The sequence below is a fragment of the Boleophthalmus pectinirostris genome, unplaced genomic scaffold, assembly GCF_026225935.1.
Source record: "Boleophthalmus pectinirostris isolate CB_2022bp ecotype Guang Dong unplaced genomic scaffold, ASM2622593v1 HiC_scaffold_4, whole genome shotgun sequence".
NCBI lineage: Eukaryota > Metazoa > Chordata > Actinopteri > Gobiiformes > Gobiidae > Boleophthalmus > Boleophthalmus pectinirostris.
The window spans coordinates 4,444,024-4,471,071 of record NW_026571353.1 but is presented as its reverse complement, the minus strand read 5'-3'; the positions used below and the strand labels follow the sequence as shown (position 1 = coordinate 4,471,071).

At 37.9% G+C, this 27,048-nt stretch overlaps 1 protein-coding gene across 1 annotated transcript in view; it reads right to left on the bottom strand.

The window, feature by feature from the left end:
- Positions 1–26,319, bottom strand: part of adam28 (ADAM metallopeptidase domain 28) — a 41,083-nt gene extending 14,764 nt beyond the window's left edge. The window contains exons 1-2 of the mRNA XM_055161475.1: positions 26,262–26,319; positions 3,243–3,328 (exon numbers count right to left, since the gene is read on the bottom strand). Of these exons, the coding sequence (XP_055017450.1) occupies positions 3,243–3,328; positions 26,262–26,319 (144 nt within the window). The remainder of the gene's footprint in view (positions 1–3,242; positions 3,329–26,261) is intronic.
- Positions 26,320–27,048: the final 729 nt, after the last annotated feature.

Genomic DNA, 27,048 nt, shown 5'->3' with positions numbered 1-27,048 from the left:
ACTATAAAAGCATGCATTTAAGCAAAGGAATTTGTAATTTGATATATTGTGACAGCCCACGATATTATTGTGAGACTTTTGAGAATACGATATCACGATATTTCGGTTATTGTTAAATGGAGTAAGAAAGCTTTCAGAAATATTCGTGCGCATAGAATAGAAACCGTGCATATTTGGCTGTAGTTGCGCATAAAATAAATATTCGTAAACTTTCAAATGAGTCCAGTACAGATTACAGATTACACATCTCAAAATATAGTTTGTAATGTAATCTATTCAATTACTTAAAGTGAGTAATGTAATCTGAATACTTCGGATTACTTGATTTGCTGTAGAGTTTCAACCTGGTTTTAGTCCTGGTTTTTGACCTGGTTTAGACCTGGTTTAGACCTGGTTTAGACCTGGTTTAGACCTGGTTTAGAACTGGTTTAGAACTGGTTTGGACCTGGGTTTAGTCCTGGTTTAGACCTGGTTTAGACCTGGTTTTAGTCCTGGTTTTGACCAGGTTTAGTCCTGGTTTAGACCTAGTTTAGACCTGGTTTTAGACCTAGTTTAGACCTGGTTTAGAACTGGTTTGGACCTGGGTTTAGTCCTGGGTTAGACCTGGTTTAGACCTGGTTTTAGTCCTGGTTTCGACCTGGTTTTAGTCCTGGTTTAGACATGGTTTTAATTCTGCTTTAGTCCTGCTTTAGTCCTGATTTAGACCTGGTTTGGACCTGGTTTAGATATAGTTTTAGACCTGGTTTTAGTCCTGGTTTAGACCTGTTTTTAGTCCTGGTTTAGACCTGGTTTTAGTCTTGGTTTAGTCCTAGTTTAGTCCTGATTTAGACATGGTTTTAATTCTGCTTTAGTCCTGCTTTACTCCTGGTTTTAGTCCTGGTTTTAGTCCTGGTTTTAGTCCTGGTTTTAGTCCTGGTTTAGACCTGGTTTAGTGTCCGGCAAGGAGTGGAATTACTGAAAAAAAAAAAAAGAAAAAAAAAAAGGGATATAGCCCAAAATGTGAAAATAGGAAAATTCCCGCCGTGTAATCCATTTATTCCAACCAAGTAACTGTAATCCAATTACCACTCACTGAAACAGTAACTGTAACTGAATACAGTTACTCATAATTTGTACTCTGATTACGTAACTTGAAAACATGAAACATGAAAATTTACGATTACTCTTTCATCAGTACGAATACGAATTCACAGACGGGACTTTACTGTCAAAAATACATCATCACTTCACAGACATTATTTATCGAGCAGAAGAAACATCGATCAAGATCAAGACTGTGCATGTTTAAGTTTGTAGCAGAGGGTAAAAACAGAGTAATGGCACAACAAGGAGCTACAACAGCGACCAACAAGTGGGTTCATTCAAATTTATTGTAAAAATGTCTTGTCTTACAAATGTCTTGTGTTACAGACATCACAACCAATGAGATGTGACACATTACAGTTTGATGCAGCTTCCAGCATCAATTCATGTTCGTGTTTACAGGCAACACCTTGCTGTACACAGTATTTACCGGTAAGTATTGAAAGTTTACAAATATTTATTTTATGCGCAACTACAGCCAAATATGCACGGATTTCTATTCTATGCGCACAAATATTTCTGAACGCTTTCTTACTCCATACTGTTACAGGCCTAATAGACCATGATCCTTTGCTCTGTTACAGTGCAGCCTACATGAAGAAATAACAGTTAGAAGCACTTTTAAATCTTAGTTCCTTGGGTTGAGTCTTGTCAAAGGCATTTTAAGAGGAAAAAGTAGCGTATTTACAGTTTTGTTAGTTTCCAAAAAATATATCAGTAAATATTGTACCATGGGAGATATATATGAGCCCGGTCAAGCAGAAGTAAACAGCAAGGCCAAAAATTGAAGTGAATGCATCTGATATAAAAATGTATTGAACAGATACATATGTACTCTAGTTTATGAAACTGTTGACCTTTTTTCTGTACCATTTTTGGTTCTAAAGTTCCATATGTTTTAAACAGACCATGTATGAAACATGGAACAAAAATTATTTCCCAAATTTCAAAGACCTGCAAATCATGTAAATAAATGGATGTATTTCATCATATCTTGTGTTATTCCATCTTTGAACTGTTGATGAAGGTTCATGATTTAAAAAAAATAATAATGTATTTAAAATGATTAAAATTAGCTTGGAAGGACTGACATATTTTATAGAAATAGTTTCCTTTTCATTTTGAAGTAATATTAAAGTATTTGGAAGAAAAAAGCGACAAATGATGTAAAATCCTGCACCTTCTACTTGTTTGCACAATTTTCCCTCCGTTACTTTTCCCTCCGTTACCATGACCTTTCTTAATAAAAAATCTCATGAGTCAAAAAGTAAGAGGTTTTTCAACCTAATCTTGTACCATATGGTAGAAAACTATATGAAGCAAATATTCAAACCAGTTTGTTAAGGATATGGAAGTGAGAACCAAGAGTTATCACTGTTTGGATTTATTGCCCAAAAAGTGCTGCATATTTCATTCCCTCCGTTACCCAACAGTTTTTTTAATTTTTTGTCAACAACTTGAAAGAATATCACAGGTTTAACTTGACCCTGTTGGAGTGTAACTCTTTCCTACATTCTGATACTTTACTTATTTCAATAGTCCCTCTAGTTTCTGAATAAGAGACATTTGAATGTGAAAAATCTGCCCCTGTTTCCCTCCGTTACCACTTGACCAGACCCAAATCATGAAAATATCGTACTGAGTGATTTAAATATTGTTACATCCCTAGTAATTGTTGAGTTGAAAAAAATTGGTCTAATATCTAATTGTAATTTTTTCTGACATGAATGTGATTAGATTTGAGATTCTACTTTCAATAACTGGATTCTAAGGATGGTATAAAATGTCCGTGCCACAAGATCTCACGAGACAAAATTGCCACAAGACCGGGCAGAGAAAAATTTCCCTCAAGTACTTACATTTGGATTGGACAAAAAAAGGTTAGGGGTTGGCGAGTTACGTCTCTTACATTTTCAAAAAGCAGTACTAGAATGGAAACAAAACTATGAAATCATTTATATATTAGGAATCATGTTAAAATCTTGTCTTGTCTCGTTCTCGGGGACTTAATCTTGTATCTGGTCTCGTTTTGTGAAAATCGTGTCTCGCCCCATCGAGATACTGACATTTTATGATATGTTGTGTTTCAAATAAAGGATAAAATAAATCCTATTGTATTACTAGACGTATAAAAAGTTATCTTCCATATCTTTTCCTACCTCGGCGTCTCTCTTGTTGACTGTGTGAAGTCGAACCGGTCTCACGATCTCGTAATCGTCTCCCAAGTTTCGGCCCTGGACCAAGGCTCACTGTGGAGATGAACAGAAAACAACGATGTTACAAATTCTTCAATCCAAGATTCTTCTTCATCAAGGTTTAACAGCAGCCTGCATTCTATTGATACGATTGCATGCATGTCTATGGAAAAATGTCCAGCGGTTACCATAGTGAATACTGATTTTAAGAAGCGTGTGATCGATCCAAGGTGTAGTGGACCAAACGGAAAGGCAAAGACAAGGTATAAAAACAAGTTTAAATGTAATAAAGTCAAATAAATGTAGTTTAACAAAGGCTCAAATGAGTTAAATCATTAACAAACAAGTCGGGCCCAACTGGGGGAACTTAAATCAAACTGAACAGAACAAAACGAACCCAACCAGACAAAGAACAGGGCTTAATAGTCCAATGAGATTCATTTGGTCTTCCAATATTCTATGTTATTAGGTTCTTTTTTTCAGACCTAGAGTGTTATTTCATACCTGACAGTTTGGACTGCTCACTAGCGTCTTCCTCAGTGTCACGTGATGTTGCTGTGACGTGTCTGGTCAGCTGATTGAAACAGGTTTTGGCGCTGTCTTCCTACCGGTGGAGGCAGGACAACAGCGCCACCTGCAGTCCGACTTCCTCAGGACAGCATCCCAGGTGTGTGAGAGTAAAAAAGCCCCCTCGTCCCGGTTTACAGTCCTGTGGGCACGTTTCCGTATTTCGATTGCTTCTTTAATTCTTTAATTAGGACTGTAAACCAGGACGAGGGGGCTTTTTTACTCTCACACACCTGGGATGCTGTCCTGAGGAAGTCGGACTGCAGGTGGCGCTGTTGTCCTGCCTCCACCGGTAGGAAGACAGCGCCAAAACCTGTTTCAATCAGCTGACCAGACACGTCACAGCAACATCACGTGACACTGAGGAAGACGCTAGTGAGCAGTCCAAACTGTCAGGTATGAAATAACACTCTAGGTCTGAGAAAAAAGAACCTAATAACAAAGAACAGGGCTGTTTAAATACTCTGAATTATAAGACGCACTGTCATTAAATGGTCTATTTTCAAACTTTTTTCACAAATAAACCGCAGCGGACTTTAAAGGAAACACAAGAGTGTGATGGGTGAGTGGTTTTGTTTGTTTGTTTGTTCACGGTGACTCTGGGCTTTGTTCAGTTGTGGGGTGTAGGGAGGGTGTGTCTGGGACCAACGGATTGTCAGCGTGTTCACAGTGACTCAGTTGTTCAGTTGTGTCTAGAAGTGGCACATTGCACTCGCTTTTTCGGTTCTTTCCTCTGTTCCATTCCTCGTCGGTGTGGAGTGATGAGTGTGTCTGTGGGTGTTTTTCGCTGTGTGGTCGCTGTCTGCTCTGTGTGTGTTTGTGTGTTCTGCTGGTGGTGTGGCTTTGTAGTTTAGTGAAGTCGTGCTGGGACACCTGAGTGGATTCGTGTATGGGGTGCTCTGGATTTTGGGGCGCGCAGTCGTTTTTTGATGGGGTTGGAGGCTTAAGAGCGCGTCTAATAGTGCGGAAAAAACGGTATACAAAATGATTAACTAAAACTACTAACTTAATCAAAGTAACAAAAAGGCAAATAAGTATACATCTGTACGAGGCTCACCTTTTGTGGCCTCGCTATTTGTTTTTTAGTGCAATTTTGCATGCGCCACCGGGCCAAGTGGATATGGAGAGGTAAGAGCAAAGTTTTTAAACAAATGCAAAATAAGTTAAATTACTGCACAGCCGTCCCTCGCTATATCACGGTTCACTTTATTATGTACGTATTGTGTTCCTCCTCCTGCGTCTGAATGGCTATGGGACTGTAGACCATTGTCAATCAGTTTCCTTTATGTCGTGTCTCTTGTACAGTACAGATGTGTTCAGCTGCCAAATTTAAATAAATGTTGGATTTCTAGCAGTGTGATTCTGAAGTGTTGTATGTTTGCAAGTTTTCTCCCCGACAAAACCCACAATGTCGATGAAATGTTCTGCACCAACAAAGGCTCCTGCGCTCGCACTCAAAAGACAGAGGAAGATGTAACCATTGCATAAAAAGTTAGACTTCTGGACACGCTGAAGGAAGGGAGGAAGTTACTCGGCTGTGGCGGCGTCCTGCACCGGGTCGGGTGCGGGCAAAGGGTTGCTGAAACAAGCGGGCTTTAAAGTTCTGGAATTTTATGGGCGGGTATGCGAGCGGGTAGTAAATACACACGGGTGGGTCAGGACTGGGTCAGGACTAAACCAGGTCTAAACCAGGACTAATCTTGGACTTAAAAGCGAGAACACCGAAGCAGGGTGTCCGCAAAGTGCGATGGGGCAACAGCCGCGCTTCCATTCGTGAGGTGCGGAGCTGAGTCGGTCCTTTCTCCTGCGGTCACCTCCGAGTCCGTCCAGTGAGTCCTGTTTCAGTCCTGGAATCAGTCCTAGGTTAGTCCTGGGTTAGTCCTGGTTTAGTCTTGGTTCAGTCCGTGCAGCGCAAGTTTTTTTTTTTTTTTTTTACTTGTTTTTATTAAATAATTTTGGTGCAAGCCACATAATTATGAAACAGCAGTAAAGATGCAACACAAGTAAAATGACAATAAAGTTACAGTATAGATACAGTCATACACAGTCTCCTCATTCATCATTCATAATATACAACACACACACTACAACAAAAATCCTACAAAAGAGAGTCATCCTTTTGAAATGTAAGGCTGAATTGAAGACCATTTATCCATGAATAAATCTGTCTTCATTTGTAACCTTGCAGTTATTTGCTCCATATGATATACATCCTTTATTTTATTTTTCCACTGGGTAATTGTGGGGGGCAGCGGCCTGAGCCAGGAGACCTCGTGCAGCGCAAGTTTGATAATCTCAGGTTAACGGGCGGGTGTGGTGTTGTACTGTGAGGGTGCATGTCTCCAAAAATGGACCCATGCAGGACTCTGCGCTGTAGACTCCAATACAGAATAAATGAATCTTCCGTTCGTTACATAAAGAAGGAGGAAAATAACAAAAGGACGACAGCAGCAATAAGTTTTAAGAAGGATGTAAAAAGGGTTGTAACTGTCCTGTGTGAGAAAAGTGCATAAAGTTTGTGCTGAGGTTTTACAGTCTTAAAACAGATAGAATCATTGTAAAAAATAAAGCTGACGACTTTGCAAGTTTCACCTATTACGGGTTATTTTTAGAACATAACTCCTGCGATAAATGAGGGAACACTGTAATACAGAAAATAATAAGTGACCTTAAACAAACTAGACAAATTAACTTAATAAAACTAACTAAATCCCCACTTTGTTCGGCGTGGATGATCCCTTGTCTGGCCACTAAAAAAAAAAAAAAAAGATAAATTGTAAATGATAATCCAGACTTTTAACTAAAATGTGTGCACCCAAATTAGAATACAAGTCTAAATAAAGTAATTCAGTGAAACTATATGTGCTGTAATCCACTTAATGTAAATAGAAATGGAAAGAAATAAGACAGAAGTATCAGCCGCAAAGTCCTTCTGGTTTTCGGACCAACTTCCACTTCAGTCATCTCACGCTATTTTCATTTAAAAGTACTTAATTCAGTTTGAACATGATTTTTGTTCCTTTTTCACTGTCACCAAACAGCAACGCACGTTTCAAAGATCCATTTACAAGTCCCAATTCTTTCAGTCGACTTGTCCTTCCTTGTTTCTGTATTTGTCTCTACACGATTGCACATTTAATCCAGTTTTTTTTTTTTTTTTTTTTTTTTCATTTTAGTGGAATTATCCAAGTTACCAAATGCAACTCCTACTCCTGGGAAAACTGTAACTTAGTGGGAGACATTCACTTTATTAAAAAGGTCGGGAGGGTGGATGTGGCTAGATTCCCGCATGTCCTTGGGCAAGACACTTTGGCCTGGCTGTGGGATTAGATGAAGTTGAAGGAGACACTTAAAACGGCCCAGATTACACAAAAGGTAATAATGTTGTTTCCTCATCATAAACGTACCTGGATTGTTTAATTTAATGCACAAATCCTGCATATTTAAGATGAGTTCCACCTGGTTATGTCAAGTATGTGGTAATCAGTGTTGGGGAGTAACAGATTACATGTACTGGAGTTATGTAATCAGAGTACAAATTATGAGTAACTGTATTCAGTTACAGTTACTGTTTCAATGAGTGGTAATTGGATTACAGTTACTTTGTTGAAATAAATTGATTACATGACAGTATTTTCCTGTTTTCACATTTTGGGCTATATCCCTTACCAGGACTAAAACCAGGTCTAAACTAGATCTAAACCAGGCCTAAACCAGGACTAAAACCAGGTCTAAACTAGATCTAAACCAGGCCTAAACCAGGACTAAAACCAGGTCTAAACTAGATCTAAACCAGGCCTAAACCAGGACTAAAACCAGGTCTAAACTAGATCTAAACCAGGCCTAAACCAGGACTAAAACCAGGTCTAAACTAGATCTAAACCAGGCCTAAACCAGGACTAAACCAGGTCTAAACTAGACTAAACCAGGTCTAAAAACTAAACAGGTCTAAACTAGATCTAAACCAGGCCTAAACCAGGACTAAAACCAGGTCTAAACTAGATCTAAACCAGGTCTAAACCAGGACTAAAACCAGGTCTAAACTAGATCTAAACTGGGGCTAAAACCAGGTCTAAATTTGATCTAAACCAGATCTAAACCAGGTCTAAACTAGGACTAAACCAGGTCTAAACTAGATCTAAACCAGGTCTAAAATAGGATTAAACCAGGTTTAAAACCAGGACTAAACCAGGTCTAAAACCAAGTCTAAACTAGATCTAAACTGGGGCTAAAATCAGGTCTAAACTTGATCTAAACCAGAACTAAAACAGGATTTAACAGGACAAAACCATGCCATGTCTCCTCCTCTTCTATCAATAATATTTTTAATACGGTTAAGGAAAAACTGGGCTTTTTATTTTCTTTTAGCAGACAAAACTTCTTATGTGAAGATATCTGAGTCTTTGCTTCTCTACAGTAAATCAAGTAATCCAAAGTATTCAGATTACATTACTCACTTTAAGTAATTTAATGGATTACGTTACAAACTACATTTTGGGGGATGTAATCTGTAATCTGTAGGGGAATACATTTGAAAAGTCACCTTCCCCACACTTGGCGGTAATACAGGAAGTGCTCCATTGTGTTTTTAAAGGTGCACTGTGTAACCTTTCTGGTAGAGGGACTGTCACCTGCTTGATTCCATGTAGATGTTAATGTTTTTCCCTGGAATGTTCTACTCGATTGAATTTAATTTAACTATCTCCATGGAGACAAGGAGCCCAGCCACATGACAAGGCCAAATTGACAGTTCAGATCTGTGGAGAAGAGTGCCCGTTCATAGTAATAATAATCAAATCTAGGAGTGCTGTTGGACAAATCAATCTTTGGAGTGTTTGGAAGGGCACTGCAGCCAAGTGGTTAAAAACTGTTTTTATCAGCTACAGAATATCACTAAACTTAGACCAATTTTATCAAATGCTGATCTTGAAATGATTGTTCACTTTTTTATGTCATCACGTTTAGATTTTTGTAATTCTCTTTTTACTTGTTTTAATGCTTCTACACTTAAGCGGCTGCAACTTGTACAAAACGTGGCTGAAGGGAGTAAACAAGTGAACTTACATCACACCAGTTTTATCTTCACTACAGTGGCTCCTGTTAAGTTCCGTGTTGATTTTAAAATCTTTCTTTTAATTTACAGAGCTTTAAATGGACAGGCCCCAGTACTTCAGTGACTTACTGCAGAGGCCGCACCCTCTAGTCCTGTGGTCAGGGCCTCTTGATGGTCCCAAAGATCCAATTGAAAACTTAAAATTATGGAATGTCCTGCCCCTAGTCCTACGTGAGGCCGACTCTATAGACTCTTTTAAAAAGCAGCTCAAGACACAACTATTTGGACAGGCTTTTAGTTGACTGTGTCTGTAATTCCTCTGTTATTTATTTAGTCTCTGGCTTTTAACACCACATGAGTTGTGTGCTCCTCTGTGTTTTTTATTTATTTTTATGTGCTTTTATTGGTTTTATTGATTTAATTTATTTATTTATTGGTTTATTTATTTCTATTCTCTGATTTTGGTTTTATTTTATTTTACTGGTTTTATTTTATTTTACTGGTTTTATTTTTCTGGTTTTATTATTTTAAGACTAGTATTATTTTAGTAGTTTATTTTATCATTATTGTTGTTATTATTATGTATTCAAATATTATGTATTTGAACACTTTGGAAACTGTTTGTTTGTGAAATGTGCTATAGAAATAAATTGGATTGGATTTGTGATTTTTTTTTTATCTGTGAAAGGTGCTATATAAATAAAGACTTACTTACTTAATACATGTTTTTACTGTAGTTTAGAGAAACAAAACCACTTGTAATTGAATAAATGCAAGATCTACGTGTTTAATGCCATACTGTGAAACATCCCAGGCAAAGCAATAACATCTCCATGGAGATGGCAAAGGAGAAATTCAATTTGTCAACTGGACAAAAGTTTATTTGGTTGAACTTTTTTTCTTATGTTTCGCAGTTCATCCAAACAGCTTCTTCAGTTGTGGTCAGACGGTGGTGGACACTTCCTTATATCTGCCTGAAGAGAGGAGCTAACTACACTGAAACTACTCTCAAACTAACGCCATACTTGTTTACAGTTTCTGTTTGTTAGTTTGGCCTATTGAACTTGCACTGAGTGTGGGGTCTTATTAGCAGAATAATTCGTGGACCATAATGGAGCTTCCACACCTCTGGACCGGACCTGCTACACATGTTGTTCTCTTGTTTGTTTTGAATTTGGTTTGAGGATGGAGTTGTAAATAGGAGATAGATGGTGTCTGAGTCCCCCATTTCTGTTTAAAGAAGGATTCTCATCCTTAACAAAAATAGCTTCTTTAACTCCCCTCTCAAACCAATTCTTTTCTCCGGCTCAGGTCTGTTCGCCTGATTCATCAGCCGGTTTTAATTCCTTTCACTTCGTACAAACCGTTTGACCTCGCAGTGTTAGAATTTGTTCGCTCGACGGTAGGCGGGTACTTTTTATCATTTAACCAATCGCTGCTATTTGGTCGTGATGTTTGTAATGTGCCGCTAATCTGGTATATTAAGCTTTTCCCAAATCCCGTAGGAAGAAGGACAATAATGTCTGTCCCCTTGATAAAATTCACCAAACATTCTCTTTATTCCAGCTTTAAATCCTCGATCTCGGGACTTAAAACTTAAGAATCCAGGTTGTGTAATACAGGACCTTGACTACTAATACTTCAACTACCCTACATAGTACTTTTAGCACAACTACCTCTACGACTTCTTCTGCAGTGATTACTGAGGATGACAGCAAGTTACTCGAAGACAATATGCCCTCTAACCCAAAGGTTTTCCTTCCACCCCCCCTCAGAGCCTGTTGTTTGAGGTTTGTTCTAGTCAGGATCTGGTTTCGTGTTAGCCGCAGGGCAGTGTTTAACTCCTCATTCCACAGGGACAGGGGCCGACCCAACTTGTCCACATTCTCAACCCCTGCCACAGGACGACAGGTGAGAGTGTGTTCCAAAATTCTATTCACATGCAGCCTACTAATGAAAGGTCCTATATTACATAAAACGGACTCTTGTGAGATTTAAGTCATGTTAGAATGTCGTTTCCTCATCACAAACAGACCTGGAGTTGCGTTTTGTTTCATTCACACGTGTTTGAGTATCTCCAAAGCTCAAAGTTCCTCCTTGTGATGTCATGAAGTGGTAATTTTCATGTTAACAGCTGCTTTTGTTCAGTAGAGTTTGGCAATTCCAGGTCTGAAATCATCCAAATGATTCTAATGAAGGTGTGTGGAGTTTAAAAACACAGTGGAGCACTTCCTGTATTACCACATGACATCACAAGGTGGAACAGAGTGTTTTCCGTTTAAGAACTCAGTCTAAATGTGCAGGGTTTGTGTGTTAAACATGTGTAAAAGAAACAAAACACAACTCCAGCTCTGCACTGCGTAACAGTTTGGCTGGGGGGAGTCCGTCACCTGCTTGTTTCCATGGATATGTTGTTTCTCTGTCTAGAAGGTTCCACAGTGTGACTTTAAACAGCTCAACCTTACATTTATTCAATTACAGGTGGGTTTCGAGCTCTAGTAAAACAGACATTGTGACTGTGAGCGGGGTCGCCTCTCCACAGATCTGACCTGTAACTGGGTCTGGTTTGGTCTCTGTGAAACATTCCAGACAAATAACAGTAATAACATCCATAACATACCCCTGGTTTAGTACTAGTTTAGACCTGGTTTAAACCTGACATAGTCCTGGTTTAGTCCTGGTTTAATCCTGGTTTAATCCTGGTTTAGTCCTGGTTTAATCCTGGTTTAACCCTGGTTTAGTCCTGGTTAAGACCCGGTTTACCACTGGTTTAGTACTAGTTTACACCTGGATTATACCTGACAAGGACCTGGTTTAGTCCTGGTTTAGACTTAGACCTGGTTTAGACCTGGTTTACTCTTGGTTTAATTCTGGTTTAGACCTGGTTTAGTCCTAATTTAGTCCTGGTTTAGTCCTGGTTTAGACCTGATTTAAACCTGGTTTAGACCTGGTTTACTCTTGGTTTAGTCCTCGTTTAGTCCTGGTTTAGACTTGATTTAGTACTGGTTTAGACCTGGTTTAGACCTGATTTAGACCTGGTTTAGACCTGATTTAGTCCTGGTTTAGTTCTGGTTTAGACCTGATTTAGACCTGGTTTAATCCAGGTTTAGACCTGGTTTAGACCTGGTTTAGTCCTGGTTTTAGACCTGGTTTAGTCCTGGTTTAGACCTGGTTTAGTCCTGGTTTAGACCTGGTTTAGTCCTGGTTTAGACCTGGTTTAGACCTGGTTTTAGACCTGGTTTAGACCTGGTTTTAGACCTGGTTTAGTCCTGGTTTAGACCTGGTTTAGTCCTGGTTTAGACCTGGTTTTAGTCCTGGTTTAGACCTGGTTTAGACCTGGTTTAGACCTGGTTAAGACCTGGTTTAGTCCTGGTTTAGACCTGGTTTAGTCCTGATTTAGTCCTGGTTTAGACCTGGTTTAGCCCTGGTTTTGTCGTGGTTTAGACCTGATTTAGAGTTGATTTAGTCCTGGTTTATTCCAAATTCTCCTCGTTTTGTCCTGGTTTAGATTAAATTGGTCAAAAATAGGGACACATGGGACATTTTTTGTATAAAACTGGGACAAATCAGTGGTTTTGAATAGATCTGCTGGGACAGGGGACAAACTGGGACTGTCCCGGGAAACAGGGACGTCTCATCTATGTTAAAACTTGGCCTGTTCCTTTTACTGTAGACTACATCATTGCATTGGCCTATCGTGCAAAACATCATTCAAAAGTGTTTAAGCATTTCTCCCTTTCACAGATCTTTATCTTAAGTTTACTTAAAATGAAAGTGCGTGAGGTTTTATTTGCTCTTCATGTGTTTACAGATTAGCGAGAGATAAGAGCGAGGATAGTTGTCCTTTTCCTTCAGTATGAGACTGTCTCCAGCCCGTTCACATCAGTGTGTACAGAGTCAACACGACCTCTGCTCCTCGCCCAGATTCAACCAAGAAAAGAGCTCTTGTTTCGTTATCAGCACCAAATACTTCAGAGTCATCCAGCATGATTCACTTCATATCAATCTACTTCTTTCATCATGTTCAATTTGATATCAGACTTTTCTTTCCATAGTGAACTAATCCTGAATCACGCACACTTAGTTCAGATTTAGAGTGACCAGATTTTCAAAATAAAAAAGTGGGACATTCCTGGATTGAGATGGTTGGTCATAATAAAATTGTGAAATAATAAAAGACAAGTGCCTAATTAAAGGAAATTGTTCTGCACTCAGTACTAATGTGAGTCAGAATAGTCACATTTTCTTTGTGTTTTTGTCATTTTTATGCAGCTTTTCTGTATTTTACCTCAAGAAATGACAGTTTATGTCTCTCTTTACTATTGTCGCAGGGATCAAATTGGTGAAAAATAGAGACACCTGGGACATTTCTTGTATAAAACTGGGACAAATCAGTGGTTTTGGATAAATCTGCTCAGACAGGGGACACAGGCTCAACACTGGGACAGTCCTGGTTAAACAGGGACGACAAAGACGACATGGTATGACAGTGTGTATGATTGAGCCACAGCTGCCCTGGGGCTGACGGACTGATTTGAAATCAAGTTAACAATTGTAATCTTTATTTATTTGTAGTTATAGAATCATTGGACGTTCATGTTTTGGTTTTCAATATGATTCTCCAAACAAAAAGCAGAATCAGTCTCACGTGAGTCTCTCATTTGGGCTGCAGGTTTCAGTGCTGAAATCCAGTGTGTTCAAACCCAAAATGCCTCATTCTGATCTGAACAGTCCCTCCCTAAACATGAGTACCTGCACCAGGCATGAGTCAGTGCTAGTGCAGCCTCTGCAGCTCAAGGAAGGAATTCTGGACGTTCGGATCTTTCTCATTAGTCTTGTCCTGTCCACATGCTGAACCTGACAGCCCAGATTATAGAGAGTTACTGTAGTACACATAACTCCTTTAAATAATGCTGCTGAAGAGTCTTGGCAATGACAAACGACAAAAAAAGACAATGAAAAAGACAATGAAATGTGCAGTGTAGGATCAAACCTCCATCCCTCTGGTGACAGGACGAACTCTGTCAACATAGAAACACTTGAGCACCGTTGTATTTCACATTTATGACAGTTGAGTCATTGCAGAAACCCCACAGAGCACTTATGTAAGTGTATCTAACGTCACGTGTGTCCTGATGATGAAGAGTGTATGTCATGTCCTGATGATGAGGAGTGTATGTCAGATGTACTATGGGCTTTGCGACATGGAGGCAGAGCCGGTGTTTGTTTACAGGAAGTGACTAAAGGGCTGTGAGTCAGTTACCTGTCCACACAGCAGCACCTGACGGAGGGGGCGGAGCTCACTGTGGAAGGGGAACTTCATAACTTCAAAACACAGTTGCATACTTGTAGGGTTTTTTTCTTCACATAGTTGTACCATGTAGCTTTTCCTGAATGCCTTTGTCTGGAATGTTCCACAGTATGGCATTAAACTTATCCATCTCCATAAAGACTTTCAAAAAGTCTTTAAAAAAATCCATTGTATTTTTTAGCAATAAAATACCAGCAAATAATTGACCGATGTATTACAGGGCTCAAATATTTACTTATTATTTATTTAAATGACTGAACAAACGCGTCAGAGTAGATTTAAACATGAGGATGTGAGCTCATACAGTACAGTCCCTGATTAATACACTTTATCATTCATTATTCATTCATTATTTAAAGTCAAGTTTCATTTCCTCTTGATTACTGGATTACTGGCTCTTGACGTTGATATTATAAACAATTGTGAAGCATTTTCAACAGGAAGTTTTCCAGTTTCCAATTACAGAAGTGAAACCTGCAGCGTCAGCTTAGTGGGGAAGACAATGGGTTTAAATGTCTACAGAGTGTCTGACAAATAATACAGTGAGGTTATAAGTTATTCCTTCACCTTACACGTGTCACTCTGAACTACCGTATTTTATGCGCTATTAGACACACTCTTAAGCCTCTAACCCAGGGGTGTCAAACTCATTTTGGTCCGGGGGCCGTATTCAACCGACTTTGATCCCAAAGGGGCCGGATCAAAAAACTCATGTCATATAAACCCCAAAAATAACAATAACTTCAAATATTTGTGCAGAGAAACACAAATCTATTACGGAAATCTTTTTTAATTGATGAACTCTTTCTTATTATAATATTACAACCTGAAACTTGAAGAAAAATTCAATTTCAACACAATGTTTTAACAATAACTTGTCTGTAAACAGGAATAAGTCAATTTTTCTTGGAAAATCCTGCACTCGGCTCCACTTTTCTCAGGTTGGACATTTTGTTGATGAGGGTGTCACGGTCAACAGTCAAAACGATCGTCCTTTAAGAGCGTTTGGAAAGAGACAAGTCTTCATTTGTGCTGCTCTGGTGGGAGGGGCCACATACAGAGACACTGGAGACGCTGCTGTGATAAACACCACAGAAAATTACCAATATTTTAATAGAAAATATAATTAAAATATTTTAGTAGAAAATCACCCAAGGGCCACATTAAAGGTCTTGGAGGGCCGGATCTGGCCCCCGGGCCTTATGTTTGACACCTGTGCTCTAACCCCATGAAAAACGACCGCACGCCAGAGCAATCCAGAGCGCCCCATACATGAACCCACTCAGGTGTCCCAGCACGACTTCAGTAAACTACAAAGCTGCACCACCCGCAGAACACACAAACACACACGGAGCAGACAGCGACCGCACAGCGACAAACACCCACAGACACACTCATCACTCCACGACCACGAGGAACGGAACGGAGGAACGAACCGAAAAAGCGAGTGCAATGTGCCACTTCTAGACACAACTGAACAACTGAGTCACTGCGAACACGCCGACAATCCGTTGGTCCCAGACAGCACCCTCCCTACACGCCACAACTGAACAAAGCCCAGAGTCACCGTGAACGAACAAACAAACAAAACCACTCACCCATCACACTGTTGGGTTTCATTTAAAGTCCCACGCGGTTTATTTGTTAAAAAAGTTCGAAAATAGACCATTTAATGACTCTCACTGAAAGAGACTGGAAAACACGGAACATCACGGGAGCGATTCGAATCTGACTGGATTAAAAGATGAAAATCAGACTTCAGTTCAATCCAGTTGAGAGAAAAGCACAGACATCTCCCCTGTCCACAAATGCACACAGCTCTGACCTTCTACACATGTTTAACAAAAACAAAATAATCCTGTAGTACTGACGCTAAAACAGACTGAAGTACGTCCGTCTGCGTCGCCATGTTTTTAACCAAAATCAAACACCTTTACAAACAGCTTTTCATTTGAGGACAATGGATGTTTTTTCTTATAATCTTGGATTTCAGAAAGGAAGATGGGAAAGTAGGGTTTACAATTCATGAATTTGTATTTATGGATATGAAATTTTGCTAAGATTATTAAGAGATTAATGATATAATAAAGTTTAGTTTTTGTTTGATGCATTAAGAAAACAGCATGTCTTTAAAAGAAAACGTGAAATGGGACTTAAAGTTGTGTACATATTTGACAAATTCCTTCCAAAAAAATCCAGAGTCTGGAGATCATTTTGGTTTGGTTGGGCGCTTCAGCACAAACCTCAAAGCCAAGATGGATTCTTCGTGAGTTTGTGAACTTATAAATGTCGTGGGACTCCATACTTCTAATGACGCTGTACTTTACCCTGAAAAATCCTAAACGTAAACTCACAAATGTCGAGCCTGATTTTGCTTTGGAGAATTAAGAGCTGTGGGTAATGTTGTTTGCAATTTTTTTTAGGTTAATTTGACAAACTTCCTCTAATGTGTCAAAATTTCACCATCTCTGGTTAACTTCCTATTTGAGTAATACATTTAAGAATACATTACCAGCTTCCTCCTACAAGCTCTTAAGATGCTGAACAGTTGATCCAGAACCTCTCATATGTTTCATGTATATTCTATGTCTATTATTTTTAGTATTTATTTCACTCAGCCACTTGAACTGGCCCTTTATGCACTTTATACACACAGCTATTATAGTCACTTTAAACTGCAACTGCAATATGTTTTCTAACTGGATCTCAGGTCTCAGGGAAGTGTGTTTTAAATTCTGTTCTTTTTGTTGGTACGTAGAGAAACCTGCGCTTCAGTTGTATGTGCAGCGACAATAAAGATCAATTTGATTTGGTCTGACATACAGACTCATAACCCAGCGCAGGTCAGAGCTCTTGGTGTGTTCGTTTATCCACCCGACTCGGAGGTTCCGAGGACGTTGCCTAGCGACACACACGGACACGCCCCTTTTCCTCGGACGGTGGAACTCAGAAGAACTCGGAGGAGACTGAGCAAGGATTCCCAGATAGAATCCAAGATCACTTTAAGTATGAAGTGTTTTCATTGTGTTTGGAGCTTTGGTGGTTTAAATGACAATTTCAGTCACTCTTTATTATTATTATTATTATTATTATTATTATTATTATTACTGCATCTGTATTACTGCAGTACCTTACTGCGTCAGTATTACTGCAGTACCTCACTACATCAGTATTACTGCAATACCTCACTACGTCTGTATTACTGCAATACCTCACTACATCAGTATTACTGCAATACCTCACTACGTCTGTATTACTGCAGTACCTTACTTTGTCCGTATCCTGGCCTATGTATGTAGTTGTATTACTGCAGTACTTTACTGTGTCTGTATCCTGGCCTATGTGTGTAGTAGTATTACTGCAGTACTTTAGTGCGTCCACTGCCTGTGGGTTTCGTTGTCGGTGTCGTCTGTGTTTTCAGATCATTTCCTGCTAATGTGCCAAAATGATGAACTCCAACACTTTGACTTCACTATTGTACTGAATGATACTGTTTATACTGAATTGTTGTGAACAGGTTGTGTAGTTGAAGACTTATTTTGGGGCCTGGTACTTGGCCAGTGCTAAAGCCGGTTAGTGTCAACATTTTACTCCGAGTCGGACACGAAACATAATAAAACGACTGAAGTGCGGAGGTGACGTCATATCCGAGCTCCGAGTGGGAGACGGACGGATAGACGAACGCAGCGTCTATCCACGGCACGTTATGGGTTTCAGAATGGTCAAAAATGAATATCGTTGCCATAGCGATTAACAATTTAAATCAAACTAGGACACCTCTTGAACGGGAGGAAGAATATAAGCCCAGACGGGAGATTTTCAGTTTTTGAACAAAATCTCCAAACTTACGATTCACGAATGTTGAACCTTATCATTGTTTGTTTAGGATTGGGCTCCACAAACTTGCTTTACTGATCTCACGGCTCAAAGTCCTTTCAGCAGACCTCACGAGCAGACCTCACAGTATTTTCTGAAGCTAGAGAAGGTGCACTGTGTAACTTTTCTAGTGGAGGGTCCGTCAAATGCTTTTTTCCATGGTTAGTGTTTTGTCTGGAATGCTTCAGAGTATGGCATTAAAACTTTCTAGGGTTTTCGAGCTCTAAAATCGCCTGTAACTGCATAAATGTAAGGTAGAGCTCTTTAACATCATACTGTAGAACATTCCACGCACTTATCCTGAAGACATTGAACTTTGTGCCCACTTTATTACTTCTGGATAGGCCCAGAAATCAACCATAAACCAGGTCAACAGATCTGAAACCTGGAAATTCCAATGTAAAATCCTGACTTGTCGTCCAGCTCTAGAATGTCGTGACGTCCCGTGAGCGCAGCCTATCCACGGGTTTCAGAACGGCGAAGAATTTGGACCGTCGCCATAGTGATTAACAACTTAGCACGCGCTCCTTTCTTCTTGTTTTTCTAGTTTGCGTTTCAGCTGACTGTAGCCTAGTCTGCCAACTCTACTGAAATAGTGCAACATTTCAATCTCGATTTCGATACTAAGGAAAAGTTTCAATACTCAATGGCGACTCTGGTACCACGATTATCATAAAAAAAAACACCCAAAAGACAGTAGAATGAAGAATTAAATAATAGTACCGTATTTTCGGACTATAAGTTGCACTTTTTTTCATCATTTGAGTGTTAACTGGACTTATACTCCGGTGTGACTAATTCAATTAGTGAAAAAATTTAGAGATTAATTATTTATGATCTGTAATTAATGAATCTAATTAATATCTTTTTTAATCTCACCTAAAAATTGCTGAGAAAAGCTCAACTTGAGGTATTTTCATTTGAATTCATTGTTACATTATTTTCATACTATCGTTAACGTTTTTATAGAAGTATCATCATTATTACTATTACTAATGTGCATAAATAAACTCAACTTTACAACATATAAACCAGGGGTGTCCAAACTTCTAAACACAGACGAAGTAGAGGGCCAATTGAGGGCCGTAGACTGGTGCTCAAAAGAGTGAATAATTGAAATATTTTCATGTTTAATATGTTAGAATGAGCCGTCAGTCTTTATTCATGCTAAGATCCTCAAAACCACACACAAAATATTAAATACTAGCTTTATCAAGGTAGATTTTCAAAAGACTTGCTGTAAAAAGTTATTTTTTAATTGATGGCACATGTCAGTTCCTTTTATAAAATACATTTCCCCCAAAAAGTGCCACTTATATATGTGTTTTTTTTTTTTGTTCTTCATTGTGCATTTTTGGCTGGTGTGACTCATAGTCCAAAAAATACTGTACTTCCTTTTCTTTTCTCTTCTCCTTCCCTATACTTGGTCTGAAAAAGCTCAAGATCATTCTAAAGCTGTTCAGGAAAGGTTCATTTCTGTCCTGTAAATGTAGTATCTGATTTTTGGTACTTTTGACAGCCTTTCTAACTGAAAATTTCTAAACGCATCTTTCATTTCTGCTTTGGGTTCTCAGGCGTAACAGTTCCACTTTCGCAATCAGATACACTGCAAAACTTATACCCCTGAACTTTTCTTTGACTTGTATTGGACTTAGTTTGTTCTTGGTTTCAAAAGAATCAACTATTAATGCATCAGTACTAGAACAATATGGAATTACTGAGTACCGTTAAGTTCATGTTATGGAGAGACATGAGGGAGAGCTTTGAGCAGTGAGGGCCTCCTGTGTCTTTGGTCGGTGATGCAGATGAGTGGGCTCTTCATCAGTCCAGATATTTTCAAAAGAACCAAGAAACCAAAACACTTCTGTAACCTGCATCTCAATATTCCACCCACACACCTGTTATTAAAACTATCTTCCTTAAACATGGCGTATTCTGAAATCAGAGCCAGAAATCTCAACCGTCTTTAAAGATCCTCCTCTTTTTGGACAAGGAAACCCAGTGGAATGGAACAAAACAACAACAAAACAGACCAAGTTCACAAGGAAACTCAAACAGAGAGAGAACACATGACCCTGGAGCTGTCACTTTTGTCGTAACTATAACAATAACAGAAGAATAACCTGTGTGAGAATAACCACAGAACAGAGTCATAGATATAACAACTCAATGTCAACGTAAAAATCACTGGGGGCTTATTCATGATGGAGCACAATGTGAGAAAGTCACCAACCACTGCCCTTATAGGAGGAAAATAATGGTTGAAATGATTAGATTAAAACTGCCTGTGGAGCCCTAAAATCGAGCAGTAAAAAAGAATGGATATGGGTCTGGTCAAGTGGTAACGGAGGGAAACAGGGGCAGATTTTTGACATTCAAATGTCTCTTATTCAGAAACTAGAGGACTATTGAAATAAGTAAAGTATCAGAATGTAGGAAAGAGTTACACTCCAACAGGGTCAAGTTAAACCTGTGAGATTCTTTCAAGTTGTTGACAAAAAAATTTAAAAACTCATGTTGGTAACGGAGGGAATGAAATATGCAGCACTTTTTGGACAATAAATCCAAACAGTGATAACTCTTGGTTCTCACTTCCATATCCTTAACAAACTGGTTTGAATATTTGCTTCATATAGTTTTCTACCATATGGTACAAGATTAGGTTGAAAAACCTCTTACTTTTTGACTCATGAGATTTTTTATTAAGAAAGGTCATGGTAACGGAGGGAAAAGTAACGGAGGGAAAATTGTGCAAACAAGTAGAAGGTGCAGGATTTTACATCATTTGTCAACTTTTTTCTTCCTGAATACTTTAATATTACTTCAAAATGAAAGGAAACTATTTCTATAAAATATGTCAGTCCTTCCAAGCAAATTTTTATCATTTTAAATACTTTTTTTTTTTTTTTTTAATCCTGTCCCTTCATCAACAGTTCAAAGATGGAATAACACAAAATATGATGAAATACATCCATTTATTTACATGATTTGCAGGTCTTTGAAATTTGGGAAATAATTTTTGTTCCATGTTTCATACATGGTCTGTTTAAAACATATGGAACTTTAGAACCAAAAATGGTACAGAAAAAAGGTCAACAGTTTCATAAACTAGAGTACATATGTATCTGTTCAATACATTTTTATATCAGATGCATTAACTTGAATTTTTGGCCTTGCTGTTTACTTCTGCTTGACCGGGACCAAATGTATGATAAAGTACAACTAAATGAGCTCTAATTTTGAGCGAATGTCCTTAAAAAAAACTAATGAAAGACCCAGCAGCGCTCCTCAAACTCTGATTTTCATGAAGCCTTTGGGAGCCCAACCCAGAAACTTTTAAATAATAACTGAACTGTTATTATTCTTACAGTGACTTACATTTGAACTGTTTTAATATTACACTGTACATGTGTCGATTCCTTTTTGTATTATGGTTCTTAAAATATTTGTGGTGCACCACCCTGTGTCAGCTATTTGCACCTCTTACCCCAGTGCCCGTGTCCTGGTCAGATTCACATTTCTGTTCATCTGCAATGAACCAAACTCAGTACATAAACCGAATAACAATAGTTTTAAGTTGTTAATCACTATAGCAACAATCATATTTGGTTTACATTCTGCAACCAGGGACGACTTTTTAATACATTTGATCGGCAAAGAACAAAAATCTAAATACAAACAGGAGGACAACAACTGTTTAAATTGTTAATCTCTATGGCAACAGTTTACGAATTTCTGTGTAATTTGATCTACAAAGAACCAAAATCAATATGTAAAAAAGAAGTTAATTATTTGAAATTGTTAATCACTATAGCAACAGTCATGAGTTGTTTGCATTTTGAAACCAGAAACTACTTTCTTGTAAACAGAAAAATCAATTGTTTTAAATTGTTAATCACTATGGCAACAGTCTTATCAACCTGTGACTACTTCTTGTAAATGTAAATATATCCTCACAAACTCTTGTATATAAATGAGATGTATTTGTAAGACTATATTTCTATATTTGATTTAGACTTGTACATCTACTTTTATATAATTATGCCTTATCTGACACCAGTCTCTTCCCTGAAAAAAAGAACTTTACTAGATTTACTCGAAACAATTTGCACGAGCACTTTTTAAATACATTTACTGCTGTAATATCCTCCTGAGACTCGAAGAAAAAAAATGTATTGCAATCTATATTTTTTGTGATTTTTCTATCTATTTGGAGGTAAATGAGCACCTTAGCATTTAGATTTTGTTCTTTTTTTATTTTATTTTTAATAATTTCATCCTCAGTAATAGATGCTGGAGACATTTTGGTGTTAAATCCAACCTAACAAAATCACTTTTTTGATGACTAACACCTCTAACAAGCTTCTACAGTCTACTTAAAATGTTTTTAGACTCCCTTTTGATTTAATTTTTTCTTCTTCTTTTTTTTTTAATCATAGTGCAACCACAGACTAACTCCTATTGAGGTTTTTTTTGTTGTTGTTGTTTTTCTTGTTTGTTTTTGTTTTTTTATTCTGGACATGACCCATCCATCCATTTTCATCCACTTATCTGAGGCTGGGTCATGGGGCAGTCCTCTAAACAGGCACTCCCAGACTTCTTTCACCCCAGACACTTCCTCCAGCTCCTCCAGGGGGGCCCTCAAGGCGTTCCCAGGAGAGCCGGACATGATAGTACCTTATAATCCCCTAACCCTATTTAGGCAGGCAGACCTCTCAAAACACTTAAAGGTTGTATAGAGGATTTTTTTAAGGGAAGAGAAAAACAGCGACAGTCCTTGTGCGCATTCAGAATTACTGTTGAAGTTTCCTGTCTAGAAGTAATTCAGCGGCCGACGCGTCAGTTTTTAGACCCTTCGTCTGCTTCGGTCACGCCATCGCTGGACGAGATCTCCAAGAATCACCTCAGTTTGGCTTTGCTCCTTTTCCTCTTCTCTTCTTCTTGAAGCGATCTCAAAAACGGACTTTCTTTTGCGGCGAACCGGTCGTGGATTCTCGTCCACCGTCGCGACAAACTTTGTGCGAAATGCGAGGAAGCGACAGTTTGAAAAAGCCTCTAAGAACCGCTGCGTAAACCACGTAATCCCTGCACTCCGACGAGTCAGTTTTACTAGGGAGTTTGATTGACAACCTAACAGCCAATAGAAAATGAGGGAGCCTCGTTTTCTATTGGCTGATCTTTATCTGGCCTCACTACGTCCACAGTTGATAGATTTTCATCATAATTACAAAGCTGCTGCGTCTCTGTAATGGTATTTTAATCTTCCACTGACAGTTTGAAACAAAAAAAAATCCTCCATACAACCTTTAAAAGATAAACTGGTTAACTCCACTATAAAGGACATAAATAAATGGGCCGGGTCTCAGGAGGATATCAGGCTCAGTTTACTTGTCAGTATTAAGTAAAATGTACTCACCCCGACCATGACTAACAGACATGACTTTACTGAGTAACTGTTAGTCATTTTTTTGAGTTAGAAGTCGTATTTATGTAAATTAAAATCCATCAAATATGGTCATAATTAATTGCATTGCTGTGATGAAATAATGAAGTAAATATATTGTTTCTAGTATTTACTGATGTAGAATAAATAAAGATGTAACAATAACTGATATATTGTATCGTCAAAGTTCTCACAATAATATCATGGACCATCACAATATATCAAATTACAAGTTTCTTTGCTTAAATGAAGAGTTATGGTGCAGAAATAACTAAAAAAAGACAAGAGGAACTACATAGACCATGATCCTTTGCTCCATTTCAGTGTAAACTACAAGAAGAAATAACAGTTCTAACACTTTTAAGTCTTTGGATTAAGTCTTGTCAAGGCGTTTTAAGAGGAAAAAGAAGCATATTTACAGTTTTGTTTGTTACCCTCCACAAAATATCACAATAAATATCTTACAGTGAGATGTATATCATGAAAATATCGTACCGAGAGATTTGGATATTGTTACATCCCTAATCATGAGCCTCCACACCATATCGTGAACTTTCCCATAATATCGCAATAAATATCGTACCGTGAGACTTGGATATCATCACATGGTCACAGTTTTAAACTGCGCTTTTCCACATGCAAGACTCAAAGCTTTACATCAAAGAACCATTCACTCATTCACACACCTTTTTTTTTTATCGAGAGCAGGATTTGAATGCCAACCTTTGCATCAGCAGACTAACGCTCTACCAACTCAGCTACAGCGGTAACATTTACTCAAAAACTGCAAGTGCAAATGGTTATTAGGATTTTTCAAGTAAATATCAGACTTTATTTTTTTCAATGTTGCTATGTTTGTTATTTATTCTGAATTGATTATTACCATTTCTATTTTTTCTCTTTATTATTATAATATTAAAAAATCCCAACATTTTTCATTCTCATTACTGTTTATTTTGTACAATCATAAACGATAAACTTTGTGCCTACTTCATTACTATTATTAGTTTGTACGACCATAAACAAAAACAAAAAAATCTTAAATTTTTCTTTCTCATTACATTTTATTTTATAAGATCATAAACGCTAAACTTTGTGCCTACGATAACATTATTAATAGTTTGTATGACTATAAACGAAAATATGTTTCTGTATGTATGTATATGTGTGTTATGCAGATGTGTATAAACATTTATATTGAGTATATTTACTGGATATATATGATGCATATATAAATGTATGTATGTATGTGTGTACATGTATGTATGTATGTATGTATGTATTTGTACATGTATATGTATGTATGTATGTATGTATGTATGCGTGTATGTACATGTATGTATGTAAGTATGTATGTGTGAATATGTTTTTGTGTATATGTGTGTAGGTGATATGTATGTGTATATGTGTGTAGGTGATATGTATGTGTATATGTGTGTAGGTGATATGTATGTGTATATGTGTGTAGGTGATATGTATGTGTATATGTGTGTAGGTGATATGTATGTGTATATGTGTGTATGTATGTGTATATGTGTGTAGGTGATATGTATGTGTATATGTGTGTAGGTGATATGTATGTGTATATGTGTGTAGGTGATATGTATGTGTATATGTGTGTAGGTGATATGTATGTAAGGTGATATTAAAAAAAAGGTGAACCATGTGATTATGTGAAACAGTTGGGGTAGGACACTATACGCTTTTTAAACTTCATCCTACTCCTTTTGAGCACCAGGTCCCAAATATGTCATGTACATAACACTATTTTTGTTACTGGTTTTTAAAATTTTGTTGTACCTGGTTCAAACAAATAAATGAAATGAAATGAAATATATTGTATTATATATTGTGTGAGCTACTGGGTCCACATCATTTCCTCTGTGGATCTAAGTCTGAGTAAATTTGATCGACAAAAATCAACACGTAAAAATGAAAGCAGCTCCATTAGACTTCGACCTGTTTATTCTGAATTGATTATTACCGTTTCTGTATTTTCTCTTTATTATTATTATTATATCAAAAAATCCCTACATTTTTCATTCTCATTACTGTTTATTTTGTGCGATCATGAACGATAAACTTTTGTGCCTTCTTCATGACTATTATTAGTTTGTACAGCCATAAACGAAAACAAAAAATACTTACATTTTTCATTCTCTTTACTGTTTATTTTTGTACGATCATAAGCGAAAACAAAAATTCTTAAATTTTTCATTTTCATTACTGTTTATTTTGTATCATCATAAACAACAAACTTTTGTGCCTTCTTCATGACTATTATTAGTTTGTACGACCATAAACAAAAACAAAAAAATCCCTAAATTTTTCATTCTCATTACTATTTATTTTTGTACGATCATAAACAAAAACAAAAATTCTTATATTTTTCATTCTCATTACTGTTTATTTTGTATGATCATAAATGACAAACTTTGTACCTTCTTCATTACTATTATTATTTTGTACGACCATAAACAAAAACAAAAAATACTTACATTTTTCATTCTTATGGCTCAAATAAACAAAGAAATAATAAATTATATATTGTGTGAGCTACTGGGTCCAAATTATTTCCTTTGTGGACCGTTAAAATCTAAATCTGAGTAAATTTGATCTACAAAAATCAACACGTGAAAATGAAAGCAGCTCCATTAGACTACGACCTGTTTAAACGTGTATTTCTTTTTAGTTCAGCCTCTCCCCATGTGACCCAGAAACAGAGAGACTCACCTGATCCGTGCAGGGCCGACAGGAGCAGGGTCCACAATAGCACCGCGTTGGTGTACATTGTCCTGGTGTGACAGGGGCTGAACCGGACCTGGGGTTTTAACCTCCGACCTGCCTCTGCCTCCTCCCCCTCCTCCTCCTCCTTCTCCTCTGCTGCTGCTGCTGCTACTGTGTGACAGGCCACGCCCCCAAACACACAGGCCACGCCCACGCACGCTCTCCGCTTCCTCATTCAGAGCCGGTCCCAGCACGCCCCTGTCCACAGCAGGAATGAAGAGTGAAGCAAGAACGGGCCAGTCAGACGAGCGTGTGGGCAAACTGTCAACAACATCTGCGGCTTTTTTTTTTTTTTTTTTTTTACTGCGTCGGGTTTTTTATGACCACAGGGAACAGGTTTAATCAATAATAGAGATCTGTGGTTTTGAAATAATGGTACTCTACTGAGGTAAAGTACCGCAAATTTACTTCAAGTTGCATTGTGTCACTTTTCTAGTGGAGGGTTTGCCATGAAGATCTGCTTTGCTTATGGAACAGATAATACTCCCTACAACTGTACAACAACTCACCCTATTATAACAGATAATACTCCCTACAACTGTACAACAACTCACCCTATTATAACAGATAATACTCCCTACAACTGTACAACAACTCACCCTATTATAACAGATAATACTCCCTACAACTGTACAACAACTCACCCTATTATAACAGATAATACTCCCCCTACAACTGTACAACAAACTCACCCTTATAACAGTAACACTGTATAACAGATAATACTCCCCTG